Source organism: Cutaneotrichosporon oleaginosum (genome assembly GCF_008065305.1).
Source record: "Cutaneotrichosporon oleaginosum strain ATCC 20508 chromosome Unknown ATCC20508_contig07, whole genome shotgun sequence".
In the NCBI taxonomy this organism is placed as follows: domain Eukaryota; kingdom Fungi; phylum Basidiomycota; class Tremellomycetes; order Trichosporonales; family Trichosporonaceae; genus Cutaneotrichosporon; species Cutaneotrichosporon oleaginosum.
In genome coordinates, this window is record NW_027072176.1 from 802,469 (window position 1) to 830,354 (window position 27,886).

Genomic DNA, 27,886 nt, shown 5'->3' on the forward strand with positions numbered 1-27,886 from the left:
GGTTGAAATGCTCTATATGATGATGTTAGGGCAAGAAACACTGGCAGCGTGGTTGCGGCGGGAGAAGTGTTGTTCATGGAATGCCACCTGCCCTCCGATATTCTGCCCGGTGTCGCCACCTAGATCCCACTCAGGTCGGTAGTCTTCAGAGCTCATGCTGTTCATGTGTGCCACAATCGCATCGACATACTCGAGCTCTCGAGCAGTAAGAAGCCGCCTTCGGTCCTAGATGCTTGTGCGCGGCATCCAGCGCAGTGGAGTATGCTGGTCGGGGGACGAGGAAACTACGACGTGAGATCGGGCGACCTCGATCACAAAAGTCGGAAAGGCTGCCTTGAGGGCAGAGTCGGGGAGTGGGGCCATGGACGACGATGGCAGAGGCACGTGGACACACGCATGAGATGAGGAAGAGACCGGGGAGCTGCAAGAATCCGACGAGGATTCGAATCCCTGCAGTCCCTCGTCACTCGTCTCCTCTAGCGTAGACATTGTAAGCCGGCGTCGCCTGCGGCTGTCCGCCCGCTTGCGCTCTTCGCTGCACTCGCCTGCCTTCCGTTGTTGGCGACGTTGTCGCTGGCGCTGTAGCTGCCTCGCTCTCCCGGTAGGACGGATCACTTCGCGCTCATGGTGCTCGTTCCATCCGCCCATGGCTGACAAGGCAGAGCGCATCTCACCGATGCTGTCGAGCGAATCAAGGCCAGCGTGCCGTGTGGTGGTGGGATAACGACGAGTTGCGAAACGGCGCGTTAAGGGAAGCTTGTCGGCAATCCGACCCAAGAACGGGGTACTGCGCTTGTTCTGCCGTCAAAAGGTGACTTGATGAAAGAGCTGGGGACTCACGGGAGCATCAAACATCTCGGCGATGCCATACGACTCGTCCTCGACTGGGACGGACTGTTTGGCACCCATAGTGGCGATGAGTAGTTGAAGTCAGAGCAGCAAGACAAACACAGATGCAGAGTTGCGAGCTTTTGTAGGCGGAGGATTGAATAGTGTGGATCTGAGTCCAACATGAAGGCCTGTGGCGCGAGGCATGTCACTAGCGACACAGATGGACAGACACCCGTTCACCACTGTTGAATGCGCACAGCGGCTGAGAAGAGGGCACAACAACGGCGCAAGCGTTTGCTGTCGTTGGCCGTCACCGCTATTCCGCATCGCATTGCCGTGCATACCGCGCACGGTCAACGACGCGCATCATCCCATCACTCCAACTGGCCGCCTTGGCATGACGGCGGCACGTGGTGAGGCGTTCCACATCAGCGCTTCTTGCGCCGCCTGTCCTCCTTCCCTTCCTCTCCATCCCCATTGCCGATTTCGAGGTCCACCATCTCCTCCCACTCTCGCGCCTCGCACCAGCGCTCCCCGCCACGTCCGAGATCACGCCACCTCTCGAGAGCGGCTCGCGCCGCCCCGAACTTCGTGCTGGGGTCCAGGAGGGTATTGGCGAGCGCGGTAAGCTCCAGCAGCTCGCTGTGATGGGAAGAAAGGAGAGGAGGGATGGAGTCGACAAAGTCTTCCAGCGTCCAGGACAGCCACATGGGCCCGGAGGCCTGCTGTTTCGCGTACGCATCAAGGAAGAGCGTCTCGGCCTGTTCGATGAGCTTGGAGAGCTTCATCAGTAGCTTATCCTGTTGTCAGCTGCTGCAGCTTCATGGCCGCTTACGAGCTTGGAGAGGCTTGCACGGAGGGCGGCACGCGCATCACCGAGTGCGACCAGATGCGGTGCAACACGCGGGCGCTCGGGCCCATCGGGCATTGTGAGGATGTTACTTTTGTCAGCCGTCGCTCGCACCTGTGTCACTTTGCTTACTCCATCTCCGTGGCCTCATCAATGCACGCCTTGCCAGCCCTCAAGCCGTCTTGGAGGATGATGTCGTCCCATGTTGCGAGGACTGTCTTAACCTCTGAAAGGACGAGGCGAAGGTATCGGTGATTGGTAGTCTCCGTTGGGGGGCGAGGAGAAGAGGGCGCGGGCGAGGGAGACGGCGACACCCGAGACCGCCGCGACGGCGTGGATAGAGACTGGAGGCGACTCATTGATGGAGGGCAATAGACGATTGACAAGAAGAACGTATTCAGACTTTTGGGATGGATGACGATCTCCCACGTGGCATTAGTCCCGTGCCGAAGTTGCCACCCGCTTACCAGCCTCCGGCAGATCGGCGGGCCATGACGTTCAACTCGCTCCGCTTTCTCATCTCTCATCCATCTCAACATCTCCTTTTCAACGGCGACAACGCTCTCACGGCTCCTCCGTAGAGATCACCACAATAGAAAAGCCGGCTGCAATTGTACATATCCGATAACCGGCTCCACACGATGCTTCGCCGAGTCCCCGCCCTCCGCCCGCGGGCGCTCGGCACTCCGCGGCCTCTGGCGTTGCGCTACCACCCGTCTGCACCCTCTCCGTTCGTCACCTCAGCAGGAAGGGTAACGATTCCCTCCCGCTCGATGCACGTCCGGGCAATCTCCTTCGGCACGATTCCGCGCCTGATGGCCCGCGCATTCCGTGTGCCGCTGTACGGAATGGCCGTTGGTGCCGGCGGATTCGGGTACGCAAACTACAAGCTCGAAGGTGCGCCGCGATGTAGATAGACCTGACCCCAGGCGTGCGGAATGCGACCAACGAGGTGCTGGGCAATGTCAAGGACACCCTGTCGAACGCTTACGGCACGACGGCGGGCGCACTCGGCGCCGCCTACGAAGTAGGCAGCGGCGCGCTTGGCGCGCTTGGAGAGGGAGTAGGGAGCGGCGCGCGGGGGGCAGTGGAGGAGGCGACAGGGCGGATAGAGGCCTTCCAGCGTGGGGCAGGGGAGTGGTGGGATGCCTTCTCCTCCCAATTCAAGAGCAAGGAGGAAGACAAGACAGCAACGGTTACGACTTCGGCTGCGAAGGAGGAGCCTGAAGGAGGCGGCAGCGGCGGAGGTGGTAGTGGAGGAGGTGCTGAAGCAGCAGCTGCGCTTGCAGCGGCGGCAGTCGCACACGAAGGCGATGAGGAGCCGGAAGGGACAGCGAAGGAGCACCAGCTCCTTCAGCTGACCCGCAAGCTTATCGAGATCAGGCAGGTTCTCCTGAGCGTTGACCAGAGTGACGCGCTCAAGCTGCCTTCTATTGTCGTAATTGGTTCACAAAGCTCTGGAAAGAGTTCCGTGCTCGAAGCTATTGTCGGCCACGAGTTCCTGCCGAAGTGAGTGCAGGTCGCAATCGACCACCTGCGTGCCATCGTGCTGACATCCAGAGGTGACAACATGGTGACTCGCCGGCCCATCGAGCTCACTCTTATCCACACGCCTGCCAAGCCTGGCTCGAATCAGCCTGCCGAGTACGGCGAGTTCCCAGACATGCCGCACCTCGGAAAGGTGACAAATTTCTCGACGATCCAGAAAACTCTCACCGACCTCAACCTGGCCGTTCCTGCCGAGGAGTGCGTGTCCGACAAGCCGATCCACCTGAATATCCACTCGCCGCACGTTCCAGACCTCACGCTCATCGACCTGCCGGGCTACGTGCAGATTTCGAGCCTGGACCAGCCTGACTCGCTGAAGGAGAGCATCTCGGAGCTGTGCGACAAGTACATCCGCGAGCCGAATATCATCCTCGCGGTGTGTGCCGCGGACGTCGACTTGGCCAACTCACCTGCACTTCGCGCCTCGCGTCGCGTGGACCCCTTGGGCAACCGTACCATTGGCGTTGTCACGAAGATGGATCTCGTGACGCCGCAGCAGGGCGCGTCCATCATCCGCGGCGACAAGTATCCCCTCCACCTGGGATACGTGGGCGTCGTATGTAAGGCTCCACCAACATCTGGTGTCTTCTCTTCCCTACGCTCGCAGCCGCGTGTCACGAACGCCGTGCTGAAGCGGGAGGAGGAGGTGTTTGGCGGTGAAAACGCGCGGTATTACAATGTACGAGGACGTGGCGAGGGCAAACTCCTCACTGGTACCGACACACTGAGGAGGCAACTCATGGACGTTCTCGAGACAAGCATGGCAGGCAGTCTGCACGGGATCACGAACGCGGTGCAGCTTGAGCTTGAGGAGGCGAACTACCAGTTCAAGGTGAGTCGAGGAGAGTCTGTCGAGCTAACAGCCAGGTCCAGTACAACGACCAGCGGATCACGGCCGAGTCATATGTCGCTGAAACGACTGACGCACTCAAGGCGCGCTTCAAGGAGTACACGAAGCAATTCAACAAGCCGGCTGTGCGAGCAAAGCTCACGGCGATGTTGGACGAGAAGGTCATGGACATCCTTGAGCAGCTGTACTTCAACGACGAGGCGCGTGCGACTGAGTTGACGCGCCTTGGCGACGACCGCCGCCTCGCCAACCAGGACGATCTCGAGCAGTACTGGAAGTACAAGCTGGACACGGCGTCGAGCCTGTTGACCAAGAGCGGTGTGGGGCGTGACTCGACAGGACTCGTTGCCGATGGCCTGCGGGGCCTCATAGACAGCATTGCGACGGGCGAGCCGTTCTCTTTCCACCCGTCGGCGAGCGAGCGCATCGTCGACTTTTCACATGCCCTCCTCCGCGACCGCATGGGCATCACGGCCGACCAGGTCGAGAACTGCATCAAGCCGTACAAGTACGAGGTGGAGGTGGACGAGCGCGAGTGGGAGAACGGGCGGGCGCGGGCCGACCGCAAGTTCCAGGAGGAGATGGTGCTGTGCGACGCCAAGTTGAACGAGATCCGCTCGCGGCTGGGCGGCTCGCGCCGTCTCAACGCGCTCGTCAAGCACGTGGACGAGCTGGAGAAGTGGACGGCGAAGAATAGGCTGCGCAGCGCTGGCAGCGAGGGCGAGGGGGAGGACGACAGCGCGCCGCAAGTCGACGCGTACAAGTACTCGCCAGCACAGCTCATCGACGGGCGAAATGCCCTGCTGCTCCAGAACCGCCTTGCGCTGCTGAAGGTAAGTTTTTGGTGGAGCCGGGAGCCAGCTAACCCCAGCTCCGCCAGCAGGCGATCCGGAGCAAGCGGTGCCGCGGGGGGCCCGAGCAGGCGGCGTTCTGCCCCGAGACGTTCTTGGCCGTCGTGGCCGAGAAGCTGGCGTACACGTCAACGATGTTTATCAATATTGAGCTTCTCGAGCAGTTCTTCTATCAGTTCCCGCGCGAGATCGACTCGCGGATCCTGTACGACCTGGACCGGGACGAGATCAAGAAGTTTGCGCTGGAAAACCCCAAGATCCGGCAGCACCTCGAGCTGCAGGAGCGGCGGGACAAGCTTGAGCAGGTGAGTTGAGGGTAGGGGGGGGGGGGGGGGGGGCAAGAGAATGCGTCGGCCTAAAGTCTTCGAACATGTCATGATACGAGGTCGTTACGTGCGCAACGTAATGGCGCGTCCGAGACGCACAGCTGGAATCAACCTTGGGCAATTGCTGACGCCAGGTGCTCCGGTCGCTGCAGTCGCTCGTCAATTTGCAGGCCGACCACGCGCCGCGGGACGCGCGGCGGAAGAAGGACGGGCTCTTCGCCAAGTTCATGTAGGCGGTTTGGTTCAGTAGAATCTGCGACATGACACCACTGTAGAGGGCGCGCAGGAGACGCGTCTAGACACTAGGGGACGAGGGGGATGCATCTCTGCTCTGTTGTGCCTGTTGTGCCGGCCTAATTCTCCTACAGTACAGCAGTATCTGATCTGTGGGATCAGAGGAGGGCTATGGGTATTGATTGAGCTGAGAGTTGTCAGCGCCGAGAGGATGTTTTGATGCACGGATGGGATGAGAGGGGATCGTCATGACGTGCGTTGATCCCTCGGAGGATCCCCTGCAGTGTGTTCCTGATTCTCTGTTTGTTTGCGTGTGTCAAGTTTGAGCATGGATGAGTTGATGCATCCGGCTTGGCATCGAGCTGAGGGCGTCGAGGCTCTCGAGATCTCTCGAGGCCTTTTGAGGTTGACTGAGGCTCGGAGGGGAGCATCGCATCGCATCGCGACCAACGCCACCAATTCAGAGTGTACAGGGTAAGTCGTACAGAGCGCGCGCGACCTGCCATGTCTTGTCATAAACGTCAGCGTCATCGTATCTCACCTCTCGAAGCCTCATCTCAAAGACTTGGGACAAGCGTCGAGCACTCGACAACTCGACAAGATCACTGCAAGACCATGAGGCGGCGACTTTGCCAGAAACCGAGGGTCGTACTGTACATAGACTTATGTAGACGCCAGGGAGGCTCGCGGCCCGCGGCGTTTCATGGCGACCCGATGCTGTAATCTGTGCCTCCCGCTGTGAATGCATTCGGTCCATGCGGTCCGACGCCTCTGCTGCAATGCATGCTGCTCTCGAGAGTCGAGAGGGAGCATGGCGCCGTCTTCCCACAGTGATGACGCTGAGGAGCTGAGAAGAGCTGTCAACGAGGAACGGGAAACAAGGACAAGGTTTCGTTTCCAGCCAATGCAGCCAAGCTACTTGCTCTCGACGTCGTACTCGCCTTGCTCTCTCTCTCTCCCCCTCTCCCTCTCCCCCACTCCCACTACTGCAGCTCACTCGCTCACTCGCACACGCCACTCGACACCGCGCTCAAGCCCGCTCTCCGATACACGCGCCCCTCTCGCGTCCATCCATCCACGCTAGCCGACGCCTCCTAATCTTGCGATCGCGCAACTCGCACGCGCACTGGTACGCGCACTACTTACTCTCCATCACCCATCCTCCGACTCGTCCGACTCGTCCGACTCCACCGGCTGTACTCCTCCGGTTACCAGCTCCATCCCGTGCCCGCCAGATCCCAAGTCTATTCCTCCCGCCAAACCCGCTCCCTCCTCCCTCGTCCTTGGCCCCGCATCCCCGCATCCCCGCATCCCCGTATCAGCCATCCTCGCCATCACGACCAGCACGACTCGAGACGGAACACATACGGTCAGTTGGGTGCTGGGTGTTGATCTGTGAACTGGCATCTTCTGGGATCTGGTCGCTGGGCAATTGGGGTGGGCCAAAAACAAGCGCAGCCAACAGCGACACAGTTGCTGAGGCAGTGCAGATGGCTGGCTGGCTGGCTGCTACTGCCTCTGCATTGTTGTTTTCTCTGTGGCTCTTGCATGGCTGTTGGCTGTCGAGTGCGAGAGCGAGTAGACGCCGCTGCAAGTGATTGTTGTTGTTGTGAAGAGTCTCAACCTCCACCGTACAAGTCGGCGGCGCGTGGGGTGAGGGAAAAGAGTCACGTACAGTGAAGGGGCGAGGATCCCTTAGACTTGTCACCTTCCCTGGCTCTCTCCTCCACGCTACTCTTTCCACTCTCCTCTCTCTTTCTCTCTCGTCCTCATCATCAATCCTCTTATCCTTGTCCCCCTCCGTCTCCCCCTCGCCATCGCCGTCGCCATCGCTGTCGCCTCCCTCCCCCCCTCCTCGCGCCAAGCTTCCTCGCGACGCGATCCGCTCGCGTGGCCCGTGCGACTCTTCCCCTCCTCCTCCTCCCACCCTCCCCCTCCACTCTCCACACCTCCTCCGCCTTGCCATGGACGCGCCACGCCGCCGCAATCCAAGCGGCAGCACCGCCGCGCGTCCAGGCTCCCGCTCTTCACGCCGCATTCTTAGCGGCGGCGCACCCGTAGAGCTAGGCGGCGGCGTAGGCATCCTCGGTCTCATGAACGACGAAGTAGGTCACGCGTCGAGGTCAGGACACCGAGACCAACATTGTCCAACCGCGCGTCACCTCATCCTCTCCGGTCTCGCCGCTGTCGCTGTCGCGCCTCTCTCCCAAACATGCTCCAGCCCCTGCTCCCACCCCGTCTCTCCGTCGTGCACGGTTGGGTCACCAGATGGCGCGCAGCTTTCCCCGCATCACGCACCTCTCCCCACTCCACACGCAAAGACTAACACACAGCAACCACCTTCGCCCACAAACGCGACGCCGCAATACTCGTATAATCTTTACGCAAACTTGCCCATCGCGTCCTCGGCAGGCTCAGGCTCTTCGACGCGTCAAGTGACCTCGCAATCACGAGCAGGTCCAGTGCACAACCCCACCCCATCAACTGCATCCACTGCTTCAGCGTCAGCATCCTCCCCTACTCTCTCCAGCTCGCCCGTCTCGCCCCTCCCCAGTTTTGGCACGTGGAGCGTTGGCCCGTCGGCGTCTGGTGCTACTACGCGCACAGAGAACGCGTCCAACACTGGCACCATCTCGAGCCTCGCGTCCACGTCGTCCTCTGCATCCACATCGCGCCGCGGCCCCGCTACATCCTCTGGCAACAACGCCCGACGCGTCGACGACGGCTCCTCGGACGACTCTACGGACAAAGTACGCGCCGACCCACCCAAACCATTACCCGCGATGGCCCAGGGCGCGTTACCAGCGCCGCCAGGCGTGCTGGCCTCGGGATCCGAGTCGTCGTCGTTGAAAGCCGCAAAGAAGGGCAAGAACGGCAACGTCCCTGCGCCCATACGCACGGATCGTAGCAACGCCGGTCCGAGCAACAGCGGCAAGGGGGGACGGTACGATGACTTTGGAGACATTGTCAGCAACTTTCAACCACGACGTAACGCTCCCCCTCCCCCGTCCCAATCACAGACCACAAGTCGCGATCCTCCTACCAAGAAGAAGGTGCCCTCACGCGTCGAGACGGGCGAGACTTCGAAACAACCCTCCATCCCACACTACCACCACCAGCGCTCTGTTACTGACCCCATGCAGCCGCCCAGCTCCATACAGTCGGTAGACTATCTGCGAACAGTTCCAGAACAACGGAGGACGGCCTCGGGCATGAGCGACGGAAGGAGGACGCCGAACTCTGAGAATGCTGCGCGAAGAGCGGGAGGCGATGACAATCCTCGCCCACGCAACGTCACAGCGCCTACCCAGCCCACCATCAAGACGCGCAAGTCGTCGGATCTGCTTCGGCGCCCATCAGCCGAACTGTTGGGCATGTTCCGGCCTGATTCCGAAAGAGCGTCGCGGGAAAGAGATGCTAAAGACGCAAAAGCCGCAGCCCAGAGAGCATTAGGCGTCGACAGCGACAACCGGAAGGGGCCAGCAATCACGCTCAAGAAGAGCTCTGGTGCTCTCCGCAATCTGTTCCGCAGCAAGCCAAAGGAACCACCGCCCGAAACGCCCAATTTGCCCAGGACGAGCTTCGCGCTTGGCGACTTGGTGCGACCAAAGCCAAATGTCTCGAGCGGCACATCGACACCGATATCTGTCTCGGCGCCATATCAGCCAGACGGCCAGCGTTCGTCGCTTCACGAGCGCCAGGCGCCGTCAATAACCTCGAGCTCTGGCGACTCTTCGATTAGAGGGAAGAAGAAGTCCACAACGAGCGACCGCGACCTCCCGCAATTGCCGCCGTCGGATTCGGGCCCATCATCGAAGCCAGCAGGGAATGCAAAGAAGCCGTCATCGCCCGTGTTGTCCAAGTTCTCGCCTAAGCTGCCATCGCCCAAGGCTGCTAGACGCGTTGCGCCGCCTTCACCGACTGAGGCCAAAGGCGCACGACTGCCTGCCGCGGCAGGGGCAACGCTTTCGCCTCCATCTGCAAAGTCGGGTGGGGGCCTGTCTGCCTCACAGATTGACCCATTGCGGTATTCGAAGCTACCACCGCGGGGCGCGTCCAAGGACACGATCTCTGACGCCGCCAACAGCGCCACCAGCCCTGCAGGCTCGGACACTGGATCTACGTCCACAGTGCGCCAACTCGCGGACGAGGAGGGGCGGTCGTCTTACGACAGCTTGGCGGAGGACGCTCAGGAGTGGAAACCCGCGCTCAAGTCCTCGAGTTCGCTGCATCTGTTGCAACTACCCGAGCTCGACCTCGCGCTCGACTTCTCCTTTGATGGCTTCGGGGCAAGCTCGTCATCTCCGAAGGGCTCATCGCCCCGTGGCAGCCAGCCCGGCACACCTGGGTCTCGCTCGCGCTCCGCGAGCGGCACGCTCTTAGCATCGCCGGCGTCGAAGACTGCCCGTGCCGAGAGACGCAGATCCAAGTCGTTTGACGCAGCTGCGGCCGGTGGCGACGATGTGTGGCAGCCGCTCGACTTTGACAAGCCGTGGACGGGCAACAAACTATTCGCAACCTCCACGAGCTCTGCTTCGGCACCCAAATTGACGACCACTAGGGCATCGCCGGACGCCAATACCACGAGCAGAGGCACGACCCACTCGGGGCTGTCTGGCAAGTCGGCCGGCACGACCGGGACAGGCACATCGCAGGATACCGACTCGCTCTCAACTCACGGCTCGTCGTTTGACCACTCACGCACGCCGTCCGGCGGGAGCAGCACGAACGAGACGAGCTCGCCCTCGCCGCCTCGGACGCCAGAGGATGCGCATTCGGCGTTCCTCGCGACGGGCGGCGACGGCAAGGTGCAGCGGACTTCCCTCGACCCGCCAATCTCGCTCGAAGTACCGGAAACGAGCTTGGGCAAGAGCCTGCTGGCGTACGATCGCCCATACTCGACTGAAGTGAATGCGACTCCATCATCTTCCTCCCAAGCTACCCCGACCAGGATGGTGGACTTGGAGACGCCACGAGCTGAGACCGGGTCTGCAGTCTCGCCCTCCGAAGTACCCACACCCAAGGCTGAGACGCCCACGCCGACTCCAACGCCAAGCACGTCTGCCCTAATGCTGGTGGAGAAGGCACTGCCCAAGGCGGAACCCCGCACGCCGGAGCGAGCGCCTGTGCGCGCGCCCGAGCCGGAGGCGGCGCCTAAGAAGTCGAGGGCTCGTCTCATCCACGACAACCCCGCCAGGCCACCGCGCGAGCTCGAGGAGCCCAAGGAGCCGGAGCAGATCCCGCCGTCCAAGGCGCCATTCCGCTGCCGCCCAACGCATAGAACACTGCTCGCGGACGCAAAGCCTGTCCTGCCTGACCCCAAGCTGTCGATTCGCGACCTGACCCAAGACCTCATCCGTGCCCTCGACAACTTCCGCTACCCGACGCAGACCGGCAGCGGGCCTGAACGCTCTGGCATCATTCGCAACAAGCTCTTGATGCTTGTCCAGGAAGTCGACCGGCGCTGCTATTCCCGTCATGAGGAGGCAGCGTATCGCGACCTTCGCGAGGTGTGTTTCGACTGGGCTGACTCGCTCCTGTTCGAGCTACGTGTTGAGCAGCCGGCCAACGAGCGCGGCGCTTGCTTGGAGGGCCTCGCGGCCGTGCTTGAGAGCCAGTGCCTCGCCGCGGAGGCGCTCGAATCCTCGCCTTCGCACCAGGATGCGTTCCTCCACCTCATGATGCGCGTCATGAACTTTGTCATGGACAAGCTCGGCGCCAAGGGCGTATTCCATAACACGTTGCTGTTCAGCGGCCGTTTCTTGGTGAGTTGTATTCTCTCGCTCAGACCTAACCCCAGGCATTCGCGTTCTTCCGCATCCCGCACGTGGGTGGGCAGCTAGTGGGCGTGTTGCAGCCGCCGCGAGGCGCGCTCATGCGCTTCACGCGTCCCGTCCTGCTTGGGCGAAAGGTCCCGCCGGAGGCGCAGCCCGTCTACCCGGCACACCTGCAGGGTCTTTGTTTTGACGACTCGCAGTCGTACACTCGCCGCCTGCTCACGCTCGACCCAGACTTTGACTCGGCAGCTGAGAAGGAGGCGTTTCACTTCCAACCCGGAAACTGGCTGCGTCGATGGCAGTCGGACGACTCCGAACTCTTCCCCGCGTTCTACAGAGCGTACCACAAGCAACTCGCGCTGTACCTCGCGCCAGCCATACTGTACTACCAACAACAGCGGCGGCCGATCCCGGCCAGTGTGCTACTCCGCGCACCCGGTTACGCCCACCTCGCGACCATCTTCTCGATCAAGTGCCACTCGTACATCCTCGGCTCCGTTAACGCGGTCACTACGTCGTCGTCGACGCAGCACTTTGACGCGACCGAGTCTGCGGGCTTCCGAGGTAGCCAGAAGCCCGCGGTGCTGGAGACGGCCAATCGCCGCCTCGTTGAGACATTGTGGATGTTCGCATCCGCGCCGATCAATGTGCCAACCCGCGATAACATGGTCATACAGTGCGAGGGCTCGCAGCTGTGGGGCGAAATGGTCGACCTGTGGACCAAGAACCTCATTTCCAAAACAAGTTTGTACGCGCCCAAGGGTGTGTTCTGCCTCTTCGATCTGCTCGACGGCCTCGTCGACCCAATTCAGTGGGGCGACGTCCACTCGCCGCTGGACGTGCCGTACCTTATCGGCCTGTTCCGCCTCGCTCTCAACGAGGCCGAGCACGCGCTCACGCTTGTCAAGGTTATCGCCTTCGTGTTCACTCACTGGGAGATCCTCACCGCGCGGCCAGAAGACCGGCGCGAGCTGTGCATGGACATCCTGCTCGACAAGAAGTTGTTTGAGCGCCTGCTCCTCTTCTGGTCGCAGTCGGTGCGCAGCTACGTGTTGCGCTTGGTAGTATTCCGACTCGGTCACTTGCATTCGACGAAGGACGACCCCGCCTCGTACGAGGTGGAGATCCAGTCGGTCCGCCTCCTCCAGCAGCGCCTCGATCGTATCAAGAAGCGCTACGACGAGCTCGAGCCACAGCAGTCGCCCGAGATCCTCGACAACGCGTCCTTGCCGCCTAGAACCCCGACGACACCGGGCCTGCCGCGCAGTCGTTCCACTATAACAATGGTGACTGACTCGCCGCAGGCGCCGACTCGTGCCGAAAGACTCTTGGCCAAGGAGGAGGACGAGGGCAAGTCGAAGAGCAAGTGGTGGAAGCGGACTCTCGGAATCCAGAAGAAGCCAAAGGTCCCTTCGCCCAAGCCGCCTTCTTCGCCGAGCATGCCCGACACCTCGCCTGTGGTCAGGTCGCCGAGACTTTCCACAGCGTCCACCGGATCCAACGGGAGCGGCTCGCCCCACACTGCGTCCAGCAGCTCGCTTCCGGCGCAGAAGAACATCCCTGCGCCGCCAGGTGTGCGGAAGGCGGATGCGGGGAGCTCGCCGCGATCTACGCTAGGTCCGAGCTTGATGCCACCCGAGGTGGGCATGGGAGGGGGAGGTGCGAACTCACCGACCTCTCCTTCGTCTCCATCAAACTTTATCGTTCGGGGCGCGCGCAAGTCGCCACCCCCCAACATCTCGACTGAGGGTGGGCCGAAGCCACACCTGCGGGCGATCCAGGACGCCAAGGCACAGTTCGCCTTTGAGTTTGAGCTGCCTACGGCGTCACCACTGAGTGACACTTTCGAGGCGAGCAACCCGACGTCGCCGCGGCGCAACTCGCAGCCGCCCAGCCCGCGTGGCGCGACCAGTCCGCACATGAGCCATTCGTTCTCGAAGCGCTCCTCCCTGCTCCCGCCAAGCACGGAGAAGGCGCTCGAGGCGTACGGGCACTCGACGCCCAAGATGACGGCGCGCGACCGCGACCCGGGATATCCGGTGCGCCTGCATGCCTACGCGATTAGGATGCTTGCGGAACTGGAGGATGCGCAGAAGGAGTACGACGAGTGGTGGTCCGAGGGCGGTATCGGCAAGGTGGACGGCGCACCGCCGCGCCTTGCTGTCGCCTGGCCTTTCCACGAGGGGGAGGACTAGAAGAGTGTACGAGTATCTAATGGCCGCTGGGGCCGTCGGCATCGGCATGTATGCCTCTATACCTATGTTAGTCGGGCTCGGCCCATGCATGTCCGAGTATTCTGCTAGTCGTGTCTGGGCCGATGACGACGGCGGTAGAAATAGCCCCGCTAATTCATCGCAAGCCGGCCGGCAAGCGGCGATACCTAGCCGGTCCTCTGTCGCATTCGACCTACTTTCACCCACTCCACATCTCATCCAACACTCGTTCACCACCATGCCAGCGAACCCCTGGCAGCGCCGCGTGCGCCGCATGCTCTTCATGAGCGGCGCGGTCGGCACGCTCTACTTCCTCTTCGGATACCTCGGCGCGCGGATGCGCGATGCCCGCGTACGCGCTATGCGGGAGCGGCGGGAGCGCGAGACGTGAGTTGCGAGTTGCTTCAGCGAGAGGGCACAGAGGTGGACACGAGAGGAGGGACGAGAGGGTACAGAGATGAGCGCGACAGAGGGGAATGAGAGAGCAGAATACAGAGACGAGCGAGAAGTTGCGAGAGGGCGATGAGATTCCCCCTCCCCCCTTTCTCCCCCACCCCGCAACTTCCCCCTAACCCCAGCCTCAAAGCCCACTTCACCTCGCTCCTCTCAACCATCAGCTTCACGCTCTACGCGCTCCTCCCGAACCTCGAGCCGGCGCTCTTCGCCGCCTACCCCGTCGAGACGACGAGCCAGGCGCTGCAGGCGAAATCCGCGCCCGCGGCGGCGTCGTTCCCAGTCACGCAGGACGACAGCGACGGCGGCGTGGGCGCGCTCGGCTCGCCGGCGGACACGGGCACGACCGAGCCCACGCCCGCGAGCACGCCGGCCGACTCGCTCCTCCTCGGCGCGGCGCGCGAGCACGAGCATGACGAGGCGACCGGATACTCGACGGACGGGGGCACTGCGGAGAGATCCGCCCGCCGCGCGCCCGCGCCGGGTACGCTTGCCGAGAGCCTCGCGAGTGTCGTCAGCGAGAGCACGGATGCGACGGACGCCACGGACGCGACCGAGGTCGCTATGACTGCCGAGAGTTGGGCGAGCGAGTTTACGCGCGGCAGCGATGACGAGCTGGTGAGTAAGCAGAGGCGTGGTCAAAGTCGCTGCGTCCCGTGGCAAACGCCATCCTAAGTTGTCCAGGCCCGAAGCTCACACCAGCTCACTTCCTCGACCATCTCGCAGGCCATCTCGCTGCCGCCCACCGACACGTCCTCCGTTGTGCCCTCGCCCCAGAGCCAGCTGTCCACGCTCGAAGCTAGCCCGCCCCAGCGCCTCAACGAGCCCGAGCCATCGCCGCCCCAGGACCCGCGGAGCAAGAAGCAGCTGTGGCGCGACCTAAAGGTTCAAAGTAGGTTGAGGCAGCAACGCCGCTGACATCCAGGCCTCACCCGTGCCTTCGCCACTGCATACCTCGTCCCGCTCATCTACCTCCTGACCTCGTCCCAGCTCACCATCCTCTCCCGCACGCGGTACCTCCAGGATGTGCAGGCTGCGCACCGCGCGCGCGAGCGCGAGGCGGCCGAGAAGGCCGCGCTCAAGGCCATGTACACGCCCAAGTCGTGGTTGTCGTATCTGTCGCCTGACAACTATGTGCCTGAGTACGTACCTCGTACTCTCAAGCCTGACACCAGTGCGCTCCGCTCTTACCTCCCGTGGTCGACGCCGGCACTGCCGCTGCAAGACGACCTCGCGCTGTCCCTCGAGGCCGAGCGGGACGCGGGCAACTCGGACGCCGAACGCCTCTTCCTGACGTACTCGTGGTGGCTGCTGAACGAGGGCTGGCGCACGGTCTCTGACCGCGTCGAGGGCGCCGTAGACCGCGTCTTTGGCGGGCTGGGCTTGAAGCGCGAGCTGACGGCCGAAACGTGGCCCGCGCTCGTAAAAGAAGTCCGTGCGCAAGTGGAGACGGACGCCGCCGAGCACCTGGACGCAGCGGGCCACGCGCACGGCAAGCGCGCCCTCTTCGACTTCACGCCCGTGCTGATGCCGCCCACGCCGCTGCCGCCGCTGCACGACTGCCCGCTGCCGGCCACGCCGGCCGACATCCCCAGCGGCGCGGTGCACCTCGCGTCCCTACTGGCGCAGACGCGCGAGCACGTGTCGTCGCCCGACGCGCGCGCCCTCCTCGACACGGGCGTGAGCGCCATGCTCGCGTCGCTCACCGACGCGCTCCGCAACCCGGACGGCAGCGGCCGCCGCCGCCTCGCGGACATCCTGCCCGAGCTCAACCGCTGGTCGCGCGGCGTGTGGGAGGGCATCCCCGACGGCGGGGTCGAGGCCCTCCTCGCCCTGCCCGAGTTTGAGGCGTTTGCCGCCCTCATCTTCGGCGACTGGGCGCCGCGGCCCACCACCGTGCCGTCAGAGTAGTAGAAGGCGGCATGTATGTCGATTTGGAAGATGCCATGGCAAGGTTGTCGGACTTGAGGGGAGCTGTGTTGTTCCAGTAGACAGTCATGGCACATATGTCGCCCTACTCCCTCCATGTTAGCGTACAGTACACGATCCGATGCACGACGTTGACGACGTTGATGCATGGTTGTGGGCAGCGGGAGTGGACGAGTGGGGGCATGCGGGGGGCGACACTATGACGTGTCATTTCTTCCGCCGTTCCACACCCTGACGGTGCGTCACTCGTCACCACACCGCTGTTGACATCTCCCCATCCACCATGGTGAGCTGCCCGCTGCCGCCCCGCCCACGCCGTGAGGTAGCTGACGCCAGGCCGCCAACTCGCAGGGAATCCAGACGCTGCTCGAGGCCGAGAAGGAGGCCAGCAAGGTCGTGACCAAGGCGCGCCAGTGTGGGTATTGGTGAGGGAGGGGGGCTGGCGGTTCGCGTTCGCGGTGCGGGTCGCGGACATGTGCGAGGCGGTCGGCCCAGATTGTGCTGGAGCTAGGACGCCGGGCGGTGTCCATGCGCTGGCCCACCCACGCTATCCTCCCCGTCCCCCACACTCCCGCTAACCCCAGACCGCGTGCAGAAGCTCAAGGACGCGCGGACGGAGGCGGCCAAGGAGATCGAAGAGTACAAGGCGCAGAAGGAGGCCGAGTTCAACAAGTTTGAGTCGGAGGTGGGTGGCGTGGTGAGGCGGTGGCTCGATGCTGACGCTCTACTCGACGAACATCGTATGACCATTCTTCCCCGCGTCCCGAATCACCCTCTCTTACTTCGGACCACAGCACACATCGCACAAGTCGACGTCGCAGTCGACAATCGACGAGTCGACGAAGAAGCAGCTCGCCGAGGTCGAGGACTCGATGAAGAAGAACCGCGGGGCGGCACTCCAGAAGGTCGTGGACCGCGTCCTCTCCGTCGAGCCCAAGCTGCACCCCAACCTCAAGAAGGTCGAGGCGTAGTAGTAATGTAGAATGTAGGATTTGTCGCCGCGGGTGGTGGTGGCGGGTGGCTGACGGGACTGGCCGAGTGGGGCCGAGGGGGAGGGCCAGGGGGATTCAGCTGACGCAGACTGATGTGCTGATGCCACCCGGCCAGGCAATGGCACGTGTTCGCGCCCAATACGGAGTGGTGGCTTGGCCACAGGCAGTGGTCGCAGAGACATATTGATTTGAACAGAGTTGTCACCAGCACACCGGCGATGGAAGTTGATCGAGTGCGAGCGTTTCGGTAGCGCTTGCCTACGCTGGCCCACTAACCCACCCACGAGCTAATCCTCCATGTAACAGACGCGCAGAGCAGTGACACATGCTGCGGTACACGTGAGCGAACTGCTGACACCGCCATACAGCCCGCTGACCCGTACGGACGCTATCGATCCGCACCGAGTTTCCAGACACGGCTTGGTGCTGAGAGCGGCCAGGCGGTGCTCCGCCCACCGACCTTCTGCGGTCCACTCGCTACTGGATTGCCTGACACCGCCTGGTGATCAAGAGGTCCCGCCTGGTGCTCCACGAGCCAAGCCTCTAATCCGCGCCGTGGTTTCGCCACCAGTTTGCCAGACAGCTACGTGGTTTGGTGCACACCCCTTCCTGGCGGCCGTGGTGAGCTAGCCACGCTGTTCACCTGCACACCTGCACACGGATCGCACATGATCAGCTCACCAGCAACCCCATCCGAGCCTGCAGTCTAAGCTACAGATCTGGCACCCGGGATCGACTTCTATGGTCCTTAACAATACGCTCCGAACCTACCCCATCGGCAGGGAAGAGAGGCCGGAACAGATTGCATGCACGCCTGCATGGCCCATGACCTGCCGCACTGGAGGCACATGGCGTGCACAGCCTGCTTCAGTGACACTCCGCGGTGACGATGCCACAATGCCAAAACGACTTGCGCTCCATCACCACACCGATGACCGCCACCGACGCTGGCATTTGCCACCACGCCACGCACCCACCACGCGATGAAGGACCTACATCGTACGTGCTGCGGCCGTGGCCGCCGGTGACGTGGGCAGCTGACGGTGGATCCGTTGCGGGCTGGAGGTGTGGAGCTTGATCGTGTGGCGCCGTGCCGATGCGGCAGTGCCAGCGCTCACTTGCGCGCTCTCGCCACCTAACCACCTCGCGACCTCGCGACCTCGCGACCTAGCCACCTCCGCCTCGTCTCGCCTCGCCACTTGCGTGCGATCGCCGCTCGGCGGCAGCCTCAGCCGGCGGCATGGTCGGCTCGGCGAAATCGAGAGGCACGCTCAGGGGTGTCGGATTAATGCGGGCGGCAGTGGCGGAGTGTGGGGTCTCCGCGGCCTTGGACACATGCATCGACGCGCGACAGACCGAGAAGAACGAAAAGGCCCTCCGCCCTCCGCCCTCGGCCCTCGGCCCTCTGCCCCGTCGCCCACCCTCCGCCGCCGCCCACCCCTCTTCAACCCCCGCCCACCACCAAGAGCAGCGCAAAGCTGCCCCCGTGATCGAGGCACGTCGGCGTCCCCCGAGGCACCCTGGATTCCTGGACACTGCCGGCGGGGGAGCTCAGGGCCGGGCCTCAGGCACTTCAGGTGGGTCAGTGCCCGGCGGCTTCGCGTAAAACAAGACACGGCAAAACCCGAGCGATGGCGGGCGAGCGGGTCTGTGCGAGTGGCAGAGGCAGCGAGGCAACGAGGCAGCGAGGCGTCGAGGCGTCGAGATGGCATCGTTGGAGAAGAGAGATCTGGCTCGAGGCCGGACGGTGACTCGTACGCTTGGACCTGCTCCTCGAGCCGAGATGCAGGCGAGATGGGGGGGCATGCAGCAGGCCAAAGCACGGAGACCGCGGCGCCGGCGGTAGTCGCCAGCCCATGACCATGCTCGGAGGCTGAAGCTGAGGCTGAGGCTGAGGCGTAAGAAAAGCCGGCACGCTGGAGCCGAGTCATGTCGGGTCGCCCGTTGGCTGACCCGCTGACCTCAGTCGACTGCAATTCCGCTGCCCACCGGCGTCGCAGCAGGCGTGGCCAGAACATGGCCAACCCAACATAGCCGCGGGCATGGACCGGCTCGCGGTTCGGAAAGCAATCACAACCCCTTCATTCCGCCCGACCATCGGCCGGCGGCAGTGGTGGCCAGGATCTCGACGTGTCTTCTTATTGGCCTAGTCGTTCCTCTCCCGTGCCACCTCTGCCCGGCGGCAGTCAGCCTGGATGGCGAGGCCGTGGCCAGCTGCCAGGTGGCCAGCTGCCAGCTGGGATGCGATCTCGCTCAAGCCAATATTGGAGCGAGTGACCGGCGTTCGGCCTCGATCCCGCCGCCCCACACCCCAGCATAATACGCCAGAATAAATTTGTTACATGCTTTTGCATGTCTGTGCTTCTGCGAGTGCTCCAAGTCGCCCCGCCGAGCCCCGGCGACGAGAAACAACAGAGAGCACATGGGATGTCGGAGAGACGTGAGGAGATAGACCGGCCGGAGGGAGAGAGCCAAGGATGGAAGAATTCTGAATGGGGAACCGCCGGCAACGAGGGCCCCACTGTGTAGCCGATTTGTAATGGATTGTAATGTTCTAATAGCAATTTCCTAATGGTCTACGCCACTCAGGCGATCGCTCTCCGCGTCTTGGTCGTTGCCTTCGCGTCTTGTCTCGTCTCTTCTCTTCATCTCCCTTCTTGCTCGTTGCTCCTCTCCTCTCTCCTCGCCATCTCTTGCTCTCTTGCCACCATCTCTTCCATCCCCCTCGCTGTGGTTGACTCCGACGTCGCCCATTCCCACACTGGCCCCCCGGCAGGCAAGGCCCGACACCACCACAATCTCGACATTCCCTCTTCAAACGCCACCCGTGCGCCGCGCAGTGCACTGTCGCCATCTGAAGCCACCTGAAGCGCTGCGCTTGTCCTTTCTCCCCGCTCCCTCTCTCTCCTCGTGACGCTCTCGTCGTCGTCCTCACGCTCCTCACGCTTGTCGCGGTCCTCGCTCTCTCCACTTGCCCTCTCATCACGCGACCGCTGCCAGCGTACTCGCGACTCACCCCAGTTCAATAACAATAGGTGCGTCTTTTATCTCTCCCTCATCTTGCGCTGCATCTACGCTGACACTTGACTCTCTCTGCTCCTCTACTCCCCATTGCCGCCATCGCCGCCATCACCGCCATCGACGTTGTTACCTCCCCCTTGCACCCCTCCGCACCCTCTCCCGGTCGGCACTCGATACCTTTCGGATACAACTGGGCCCGATATCACCTGCCCTTAACCCACTGCCGCACGCGCCACCACCGCAACGCTTTTATTGTGTCCCAAAACACTGACTCCTACGCTCTCGGTCCTCCTCTCTCTCTCTGTTGCACGCACGCACGCACGCTCGTCCTCTCCTCCTCGCCGCCCGCCCCGCCCCCGCACTCGGACTCTCTGTGTGGAAATCGGCACTCATCGGCCACATCCACATCCCACCCCATTGTGGGCACGTCCCCTGCTTGTCATTCCTCACTCCGGCGTCGCCGTCTCATTTCCCCCGACAACACGACTCTCATCGTCCTCATCCTCGCCATCCCCCTCCCCCTGCGCTCAATCCCTCCTTCTCGGCTACGGCCCCCACATCCCCCGCACTCTCTCCCCCCTCTCCCTCGCTCTCGGACTCGTCTCATTCATCCCAATCCCTTATCACCTCCATTCAACGATCCACCCCCCGCTCCCGCTTTTCCCACTCTTCGCCCCCCGTTTTATTCGAACACACCCACCACACGCGACTACAGATTGCCACCCGCATAGCGCGTTAATAGCTTGGCCATCAGCTTTCGATCCACCACCCCCCCCTCATGGCCAACGAGGATCTCACCACGGCGCGTGGTGAACAGCGGGATGGCGGCGGTCTGAGGCCGCCACCTCCCCTTCAACCCCGTACTCGCTCGCCCAATCCTAAAGCCCTCGACGCAGCCAAGGCAGACGCCGCTGTCAGGCAGCCTAGCCCACTTTCTCACACTCCTGTTCGACCCGCTATCGTCCGCAACCCAAGCTCGATTGCCTACGGGCAGACAATGTATGGCGTCGGCGTCGTAGGCGATGTTGCTCCTCTCTCCGCCCCTCGTCCCAAGCCCGATCTCGACAAGGAAGAGCTCACTACCAAGGGCAGAAAGAGGAAACGTCTCGCAAAGGCGTGCAGCGCTTGCCACAAGAACAAGCGTCGCTGCGATGGCTTTGCCCCCTGCTCAAACTGCGAGTTCTCGGCCCGCCCGTGCATCTACCTCAATGCGCAGGGTGAGCAGATTCCGCCACCCCGCACTCGTGACTCGTCGGCTACACCCCTAAACAAGCGTTCAAGTGAAGACAACGGCAAACCCGCCGCCGCCGCCGCCGCCGCCGCGTACCTGGACCGGCCCAGTGCCGCAACCAATGGCGGAAGCCCTGAAGGATGGCGTCGTGACTACCACGAAGCCGCGGCGGCGGGCACCGACATGCGCGAGTGGCGCACGTCAGGTGAGCATCGTTCCGCACCCTTTGGTCCAATTGAGGTTGTCGAACGTGATCCGGCTCTGCAGACCGAGTTGCTTGACATTGCCTTTCGGCGCACTCCGGCGTATGCGTGCATGTTCCATGCCCCAACTTTCCACCATCGCTGGTACCTCAATCGCGTCCAGCCTTTCCTCCTCGACGCGTTGTACGCCCTGGGCGCAAGACTGTGCGACAACCCCGCGTTCGTCAAGGCGTACCCACCAGACACCCCTACCCACAAGCGCGGTCTTGTTTTCGCCGACCGTTGCCGCGCCAACCTTGACCATGTCATTGAGGTCCGCCAGCGGTGGTCTGACGAGGAGCGCAAGATGGATCAGGGTACCTGGGAAGAGACGGAGTTTGTGCAGTCTTGCGTCTTGCTTAGCATGCTCTACAACTCGAACCGCGAGGCTCGCTTGGGCTTCTACTACCTCGATGTTGCCGTTGCCGTCATGCGCCCCGGTACGAATGGTCAACTTCACCCGCCGTCGCCCCGCCTCAATCTGAACACGTCCGAGTTTTTCACCATGGCCGAGATTCGTAACCGCACTCTGTGGCTTATTGTCCTGCAAGATATCTGCGCGGTGGCCTCGGGTCATCCCCGACGGCTGTCGGACCCGGAGATTGCGCATATCCCGCTGCCTGGCGCAGAGATGTACTGGCAGCGCTTTGGTGGCATGGCCGCAAATGGTCGCGAGCCTGGACGCCGTGATACCATCACTGTGGGCAGCGGCAACTGGCACAGCGAGGAGGGGCAGGTCGGCGAGCTTGGCCACATTGTGCGCATCCTCATCATCTTTGCAAACATTATGACATTTGTCAACTCGGGCGGTGCGAACCCCATGTTTGGACACAGCTTTGAGACGGCTCTCAAGGCTTGGGCGACGGACCTTCCTCGCAACCTTCGCTTTGACGAGGTCAACCTGCCGCTCATGATGCCCAAGATCAAAAGCCCCGTCGCGGCCGTCGCGTTCAGCGGGTGGGCGTTTGCGTACATGCACGCGGTCGCCGAGTGCGGCATGTTTTATCTGCAGTCCAAGCAGGGCGGCTCTCCTACTGCCGTCCAGCGGCAGGGTTCGGCGGTCGACAACCTCACCGTTCTGATCGACGCTCTTGGCGAGCGTGGCCGCGAGGGTCCTCTCAGTAAGTGGACTCTCTGCCACCCGTTCCCTCGCACCCCACTAACCCCAGTGTTCTTCCCGATCATGATCGTGACGTGCTGGATGGACCACCTGCACGCGACCTCGCCCACGTCGTCGCAGCAGATCCTGGAGGAGCGTCTCAACCTCTGGTGGAACGAGCTTTACCGCGAGTGGGGCTGGGAGAGACGCGAGACGCTCAAGCGTGGCATCTTCCCCAACCTCGAGGACCGGAGCCCCAAGTCGGCCTCGCCGCAGCCGGTCAACCGCGGCCGCACAGTCGCGGAGGGTCCGCAGCATGCGTCGTCGCCGCATCAGCCCGAGAGCTCGGCGTCGTCGGCTGCCTCGCAGGCTGTCGTGACGCCCTCGGAGCCCATGTTCAGCCGGTTCCCGGTGCTGCCGCCGTTGCGCCCTCGGGACCGGAACGAGTCGCCGCGCCGGGGCCGGTCGCAGTCGCCTAGGCGTGGCCATCGCGCGCTTGGGTCGATCGGCAGCGCGGGGTCGATGGAACGGGAGCGGGAAGAGCACCACAAGCGCGACGGCTTCAACCTGCCGCCGCTGTCGTCGTTCCGGTCGTCGCGTGAAGGATCGCGGGAGCCGCGTCCGCTTGCGCCTCCGAGCAAGCGTTGGGCGGGACCTTCTGGTAGCCAGCTCCTGGGGATTGAGGCGCTTGTGAGCGCTGCCGAGGAGCACCGGCGCGAGAGTCTTGAGCAGCCCAGTGCGATGGCCTAATTTGTCAGGGACTGTCGAGCGTTGTACAGATATCTCCCGTGTACTGCGTGTATTAGTAGTGCCATGATATGGAAGTGTTGACGAGAACAAGCAGCGGGTCGGTGCGCCTGCCACTCGACGAGATCAATGCGCCCCACGTCTGGATCCAACAAACAAATAACCATAACAACAAGAACCCGTCGAGTTTAAACTAAAGCGCGAGCGCCATACAGGCCGCAACAACAACCGCGGCGCCGACGACGGCGCGGCGCGCGCCGCTCATCTTCTCCTCCTCCTTCTTCTTCTCCCCACTCGCACACTTGTACGTATACCCCTTATCCGAGACGTTGCCCCGCTGCGCATCGAGCGCCTTAAAGCACGCCTCCCACTGCGCGTCCGTCGTGGAGGAAATACACACTTCCCAACCACACTTGGGCTCGCGCACCACGGCGCTTGCGCTGCCCGCGCCGGCCGAAGCCGAGCCGCAGCACTGCACCATGTAGTAGTTTGGGAAGGCGGTGCATGCGCGCTGGCCGGCGGTCGCGTTGCGGTCTGCAGGCCAGTATGCGGGCGGCGCCGACGTCGCGCCGTCCAGCGACGGGTAGGACGCGCAGGCGTAGGGGTCCGCGGCGGCGGAGGTGGTTGCTGCTGGTGCCATTGTGGTGTGGAGACGAGGCGAAGAGGCGAAGAGGTTGGGTTGGAACGGTAGGAGGAGGGCTAGGAGGGCTAGGCCGAGCTGGGGGTCAGCATGGAGAGTGGGGAGAGTAGAGAGTGCAAGGGGGACGCACGAAGACGCAGATGAGAAAGGAGATGGGAGAGAGAGAGATGCGCTGCATGTTTTTATCCTCCCCACGCCCATGAGCCGGAGATGGCAGAAAGACAGTCGCGCTCCCGCCCTGGACATGAATGGTGTTTTGGTGCCGTGGCGGCTGGCGGCGAATCGCGCACGGCGAAATGCGCCACATTACGAGATGGTCATGTGGTGGGTGCACGTGATGAGATGGATGAGATGGTGTCTTGACATGTTGGCAAGTGTGTTGGCAGCATGGGTCAGTTGTTGATCCAGATGGCGTGTGATCGAGACCGAATTGAGCACTGGAAATTAGGCTGCCATCAAACGCTCGACCACTACGTCCTATGCCCATGCATGTTCCGCGAACTCGTATGAACTACCCCACAAGCACGTCCTCGGCGCCCCCTCTCGCACGCTCAGCAGCATGCACCCGCGCCTCAACGCTCGCCTTGACGGCCGCCACGCCCGCACGCCACCGGTCCTTGACCCACTCCCACAACCGCACAAACACCTCGTACCAGCCCGCGAGGCGGCGCCAGCGGCGCTGGGCGACCCACTCGTCGAACCAGTGCGGCTGGCGCGCGGCGGCTTCGCGCGCGAGGCGCGCCTGTTCAGGATTCACCTCGAGGATCTGCGTCTCGACATACGAAAGCAGCTTGCGCGCGACGGCGCGGACGACGTCGTACACGCTCACGACGGAGTTGGCGACGCCGATCGCGACGGCGATGATGACGAGGATGCCGTCGGCGTTTGGCGCGCGCCGCCGGAGGTTGTCCAGCGGCCCGCGGAAGACGCCGGTCCCGAAGATGGTGTATGCGAGCTGGAGGGGGGCGAAGAGCGACAGCGAGGCCAGGAGGGACAGGAAGGAGAGCGAGCCCAACACGCTCAGGCCGAGGATGAGACGGATCACCGCAGAGAGCGCGAGGCGCGACGCGCGCGTGTGGAAGCTCCGGCCGGAGCGCGGCCACATGTCGTACGCGGCGGCCGCTAGATCGAGGAAGATGTCGACGGCTTCCACGATCACGTCGTAGATCAGCGTCAGGCCCGGCGCCGCGATGATCACGCTCCCGTCCTCGCTCTCCCACACATCGCCGTGCCGCGTCATGCCGCCCACTTTCGTGTCTGCTTCACGAACAGCAGTGCTTGCTTTTTCAGCTTCGGCGGCGACCTCAGCCGCCACGACGAGGTAGCGTAGCAACACATGTCCACTAATGAAGGTGATGAAGAGGAAGAGGATGGTGGTGACGAGGAGCAAGATCGGCTTGGACGTGGCGAGTCCTGACACGAGCGTGCGCCGGATAGAATACTGGTGATGACACTGCGGGCATTCTGGTCTTAGCAAGCTAAGCTCCAGCACAGTGCAGCCGACGAGGCGGTCACTCACCCATGAACGTCTTGGCATTCGCGCCCGTCCCGCGCCACTGGTTGATGCACTTGACGTGAACATACTGGAGTCAGCCCGCACGATGGCAGCACTCACCCGCATGCTCCCGGCGCATAGACATGGGGATATCAAGCGGCCCAGCTCCATTTCCTCCTCCCGTCCTCCAAAGCAGATGCGGCACTGCTGCTCGTCTCCGGCGGGTGTAGTGGTGCCCGACGCAGACCGAGCTGCTTCTCGCTTGACGCTCTCCACTGCGGGATGGGGAAAATCGGTGGCCGTCGTTGTACTTTCCGGCGGCCGAGCTTCTGCGCCCTCGGGGCGTCGCCGACGCAAGCCCTCAAGGCCGTCGGCCATCTCGGGCTTGTTCTCCGCCCGTGCCGATGAGGCGCGCCCTTCCTCTACCGCGTTTGTTTCCATGTCACTCTGCAAAGCGGACGCAGAGCTCGCTTCCACGCTGTCAGATTGTACAGCCTCAGGCGCAAGCACGTCCTGCGCTTCCTCGGCGGCACGAAGCCGCTCCGCCCGTTCGCGACGTTGCTCCTCGAGGTTCGAGTTCAGATCGCGGCCAGCCAAATCATCGGGCTCGCCGGGCATAGTAGAAGGTTCGGGGAGAGAGGCCGGTTGCAATAGTGACGGTGGCGCTAGACGGCTCCCTTCCCGCGCCGACGGGGGCACCTCGGCGCCCTCAGCCAAGCCTGTCCGTGACTGCGGCGCTTGGGCAGCACGCCCCGCTGGTTCCGACGGCCCAGGGGTGGTCGCAGGGGCCGGAGGGGATGTGTGTCGCAGGAGCGTGTCGACTGTCGCCTCGTCGTCTTCTCGCGACATGGTTGAAAGAGAGTGAGTGAAAGAGATGGAGACAGAGATGGAGGTCGATGCTTGGCTTGGCTGGGAGGGTAATTGGCGGCACACGCCGGCAGCCGGCGCGGGGGAGACAGGCACGGCGGGTGGAGGTTGGGCGGCGAAGGCGGGGGGGGGATGCTTGGCGACCGAGTGAGTACTGTATATCCATCCATCCATCACACTGCTCTTTCCCGTCGCTACTTTGCATCCTCAGTCGACTCCTCTCGTCTGCTCACCTCTGTCACTCTCCCATTGCCATCGCCGACAAGCCCTAGACAGAGCGCACTGAGTACACCCGCCGACCGCCGATCGACTGCGTCATTGCTCCAACCTCCACCACCCGAAACTCGACTCTCACACCGGTCTTTGTCACCGCCTCTTTCTCTCATCACCCCCTTCCAGCATGCCCGACTCAAACTCCTTGCGCGATTTGCGCCGCGCAAAGAACTCTGCACCCAGCCAAGGCTGGCAAGGCCCACGCACCAAGTGGTCGGGCGCACGCGAGAACTCGACCTCCTACGTCGACCCGCCCCCCCCCGCAAGCCCATCCGGATCAACAAGCGCAAACCCGTACGCTTCAAGCGGGCCGTACGCTTCCGCATTGCACCAGCAGAATGTGGCCTCAGGGGCAACCGACGCAGGCCACTCACGCACGCGCGACGCCAGCTCTCGCTTCGCGGAGCGGTATGCTGGGCAGCGGAGCTACAGCGCAGACCCTGTTGCCGCAGTAGCGGACCAGCCGAAGCGCGGGAATAGCTGGAGCTCGTGGCTCGGGGGTAAAGAGAAGACTGAGCCAGCGCACTCCCGTACTTCGAGCTCGAACTCGCCCACGCCAGACAAGCCCAGGGGATCACACGACGACGACAGGTTGCCTGAGCGGCCCCGGCGAGGACGCTACATCCCGCCGTCGGAGCGCAAGCCCGGCGATCCGATGTTCGAGCCTGTTGCGCCTCCGCCGCGCCGTGGGCCGCGCACCTCGGACCCCGAAGACGACGAGCCCGACCCGGACGACAACAGCTGGGGCGCGTGGGCGGCCCGCCAGACCAAGGCCGCGAATGCTATGATGCAGACTGCCAGCGAGAAGCTCAATGAGGGGTGGGATAGCGTTAACGACGCCGGAAAGCGCGATAAGGTGGGGTTGAAAGAGGTCGGGCTGACCGCAGGCGCTGACTAGTGTGGGCAACGGTGCCGCCAAGGCCGCAGGGACCGCCGTCAAGTACACCGCCAAGGGGATTTGGAACGTCGGAAAGTCTGCCATGAAGTAGGGGCTGCTATGAGATGTTTGTAAAGTATGGCTTCATGCTTTGCCAAATAGTAATTCACGCAGTTCATGTGCTGTAGAGGATGGATGAATCCAACCGTGGGGTACGATGTTACGTGCTCACAGATACACATGATTGGGACTGCGTGCTGGATGTTGGTGTCAGCTGGGAGTGCTGGCTGCGAGTGTCCTGCAGGTGGTCACCCCGATGATATTACGCTTTGCACGCTACTCGACATGAGGACGCTTACGCCATCCGAGTTATTCTACATACCACCACCTCCGCACTTCGGATATACGAACATGGAGCCACGGAAATACTCTGTGGAATAGGCGCCTTAAATACCAACAAGCCTAAATCTTCCACCTCCACTTAGGCCTGCACGCGATGTTGAATGATGCACAAGAGACAAGAAGTCCAACATCCCGCTC

At 62.8% G+C, this 27,886-nt stretch overlaps 9 protein-coding genes across 9 annotated transcripts; 5 read left to right on the forward strand and 4 right to left on the reverse strand.

The window, feature by feature from the left end:
• Positions 1–225: 225 nt before the first annotated feature.
• On the reverse strand, positions 226–909 carry COLE_07546 (uncharacterized protein; the record flags this gene model as incomplete). The annotated part of the gene is made up of 2 exons (XM_018419483.2): positions 226–798; positions 841–909. 2 exons carry the CDS (start codon positions 907–909, stop codon positions 226–228), a joined length of 642 nt encoding a protein of 213 aa, XP_018275320.1.
• A 350-nt stretch (positions 910–1,259) lies between these two features.
• Positions 1,260–2,040, reverse strand: COLE_07547 (uncharacterized protein; the record flags this gene model as incomplete). Its single annotated transcript, XM_018419484.2, has 3 exons — positions 1,260–1,631; positions 1,667–1,772; positions 1,814–2,040. 3 exons carry the CDS (start codon positions 2,038–2,040, stop codon positions 1,260–1,262), a joined length of 705 nt encoding a protein of 234 aa, XP_018275319.1.
• A 282-nt stretch (positions 2,041–2,322) lies between these two features.
• On the forward strand, positions 2,323–5,489 carry COLE_07548 (uncharacterized protein; the record flags this gene model as incomplete). The annotated part of the gene is made up of 6 exons (XM_018427032.2): positions 2,323–2,578; positions 2,611–3,190; positions 3,242–4,061; positions 4,097–4,912; positions 4,951–5,235; positions 5,391–5,489. 6 exons carry the CDS (start codon positions 2,323–2,325, stop codon positions 5,487–5,489), a joined length of 2,856 nt encoding a protein of 951 aa, XP_018275318.1.
• Positions 5,490–7,454: 1,965 nt separating this feature from the next.
• Positions 7,455–13,462, forward strand: COLE_07549 (uncharacterized protein; the record flags this gene model as incomplete). Its single annotated transcript, XM_018427031.2, has 3 exons — positions 7,455–7,595; positions 7,824–11,255; positions 11,291–13,462. The coding sequence occupies 3 exons, from the start codon at positions 7,455–7,457 to the stop codon at positions 13,460–13,462; spliced, it is 5,745 nt and encodes a 1,914-aa protein (XP_018275317.1).
• A 256-nt stretch (positions 13,463–13,718) lies between these two features.
• On the forward strand, positions 13,719–15,844 carry COLE_07550 (uncharacterized protein; the record flags this gene model as incomplete). The annotated part of the gene is made up of 5 exons (XM_018425858.2): positions 13,719–13,867; positions 14,059–14,551; positions 14,636–14,825; positions 14,859–15,075; positions 15,109–15,844. The coding sequence occupies 5 exons, from the start codon at positions 13,719–13,721 to the stop codon at positions 15,842–15,844; spliced, it is 1,785 nt and encodes a 594-aa protein (XP_018275316.1).
• A 4,809-nt stretch (positions 15,845–20,653) lies between these two features.
• COLE_07551 (uncharacterized protein) lies at positions 20,654–23,197 on the forward strand (the record flags this gene model as incomplete). The annotated part of the gene is made up of 2 exons (XM_018425626.1): positions 20,654–22,469; positions 22,518–23,197. The coding sequence occupies 2 exons, from the start codon at positions 20,654–20,656 to the stop codon at positions 23,195–23,197; spliced, it is 2,496 nt and encodes an 831-aa protein (XP_018275314.1).
• A 190-nt stretch (positions 23,198–23,387) lies between these two features.
• Positions 23,388–23,834, reverse strand: COLE_07552 (uncharacterized protein; the record flags this gene model as incomplete). The annotated part of the gene is made up of 1 exon (XM_018427030.2): positions 23,388–23,834. The coding sequence occupies one exon, from the start codon at positions 23,832–23,834 to the stop codon at positions 23,388–23,390; it is 447 nt and encodes a 148-aa protein (XP_018275313.1).
• A 511-nt stretch (positions 23,835–24,345) lies between these two features.
• COLE_07553 (uncharacterized protein) lies at positions 24,346–26,178 on the reverse strand (the record flags this gene model as incomplete). Its single annotated transcript, XM_018426107.2, has 3 exons — positions 24,346–25,298; positions 25,354–25,417; positions 25,450–26,178. 3 exons carry the CDS (start codon positions 26,176–26,178, stop codon positions 24,346–24,348), a joined length of 1,746 nt encoding a protein of 581 aa, XP_018275312.1.
• A 418-nt stretch (positions 26,179–26,596) lies between these two features.
• On the forward strand, positions 26,597–27,458 carry COLE_07554 (uncharacterized protein; the record flags this gene model as incomplete). The annotated part of the gene is made up of 2 exons (XM_018427029.2): positions 26,597–27,325; positions 27,357–27,458. The coding sequence occupies 2 exons, from the start codon at positions 26,597–26,599 to the stop codon at positions 27,456–27,458; spliced, it is 831 nt and encodes a 276-aa protein (XP_018275311.1).
• Between the last annotated feature and the right edge of the window lie 428 nt (positions 27,459–27,886).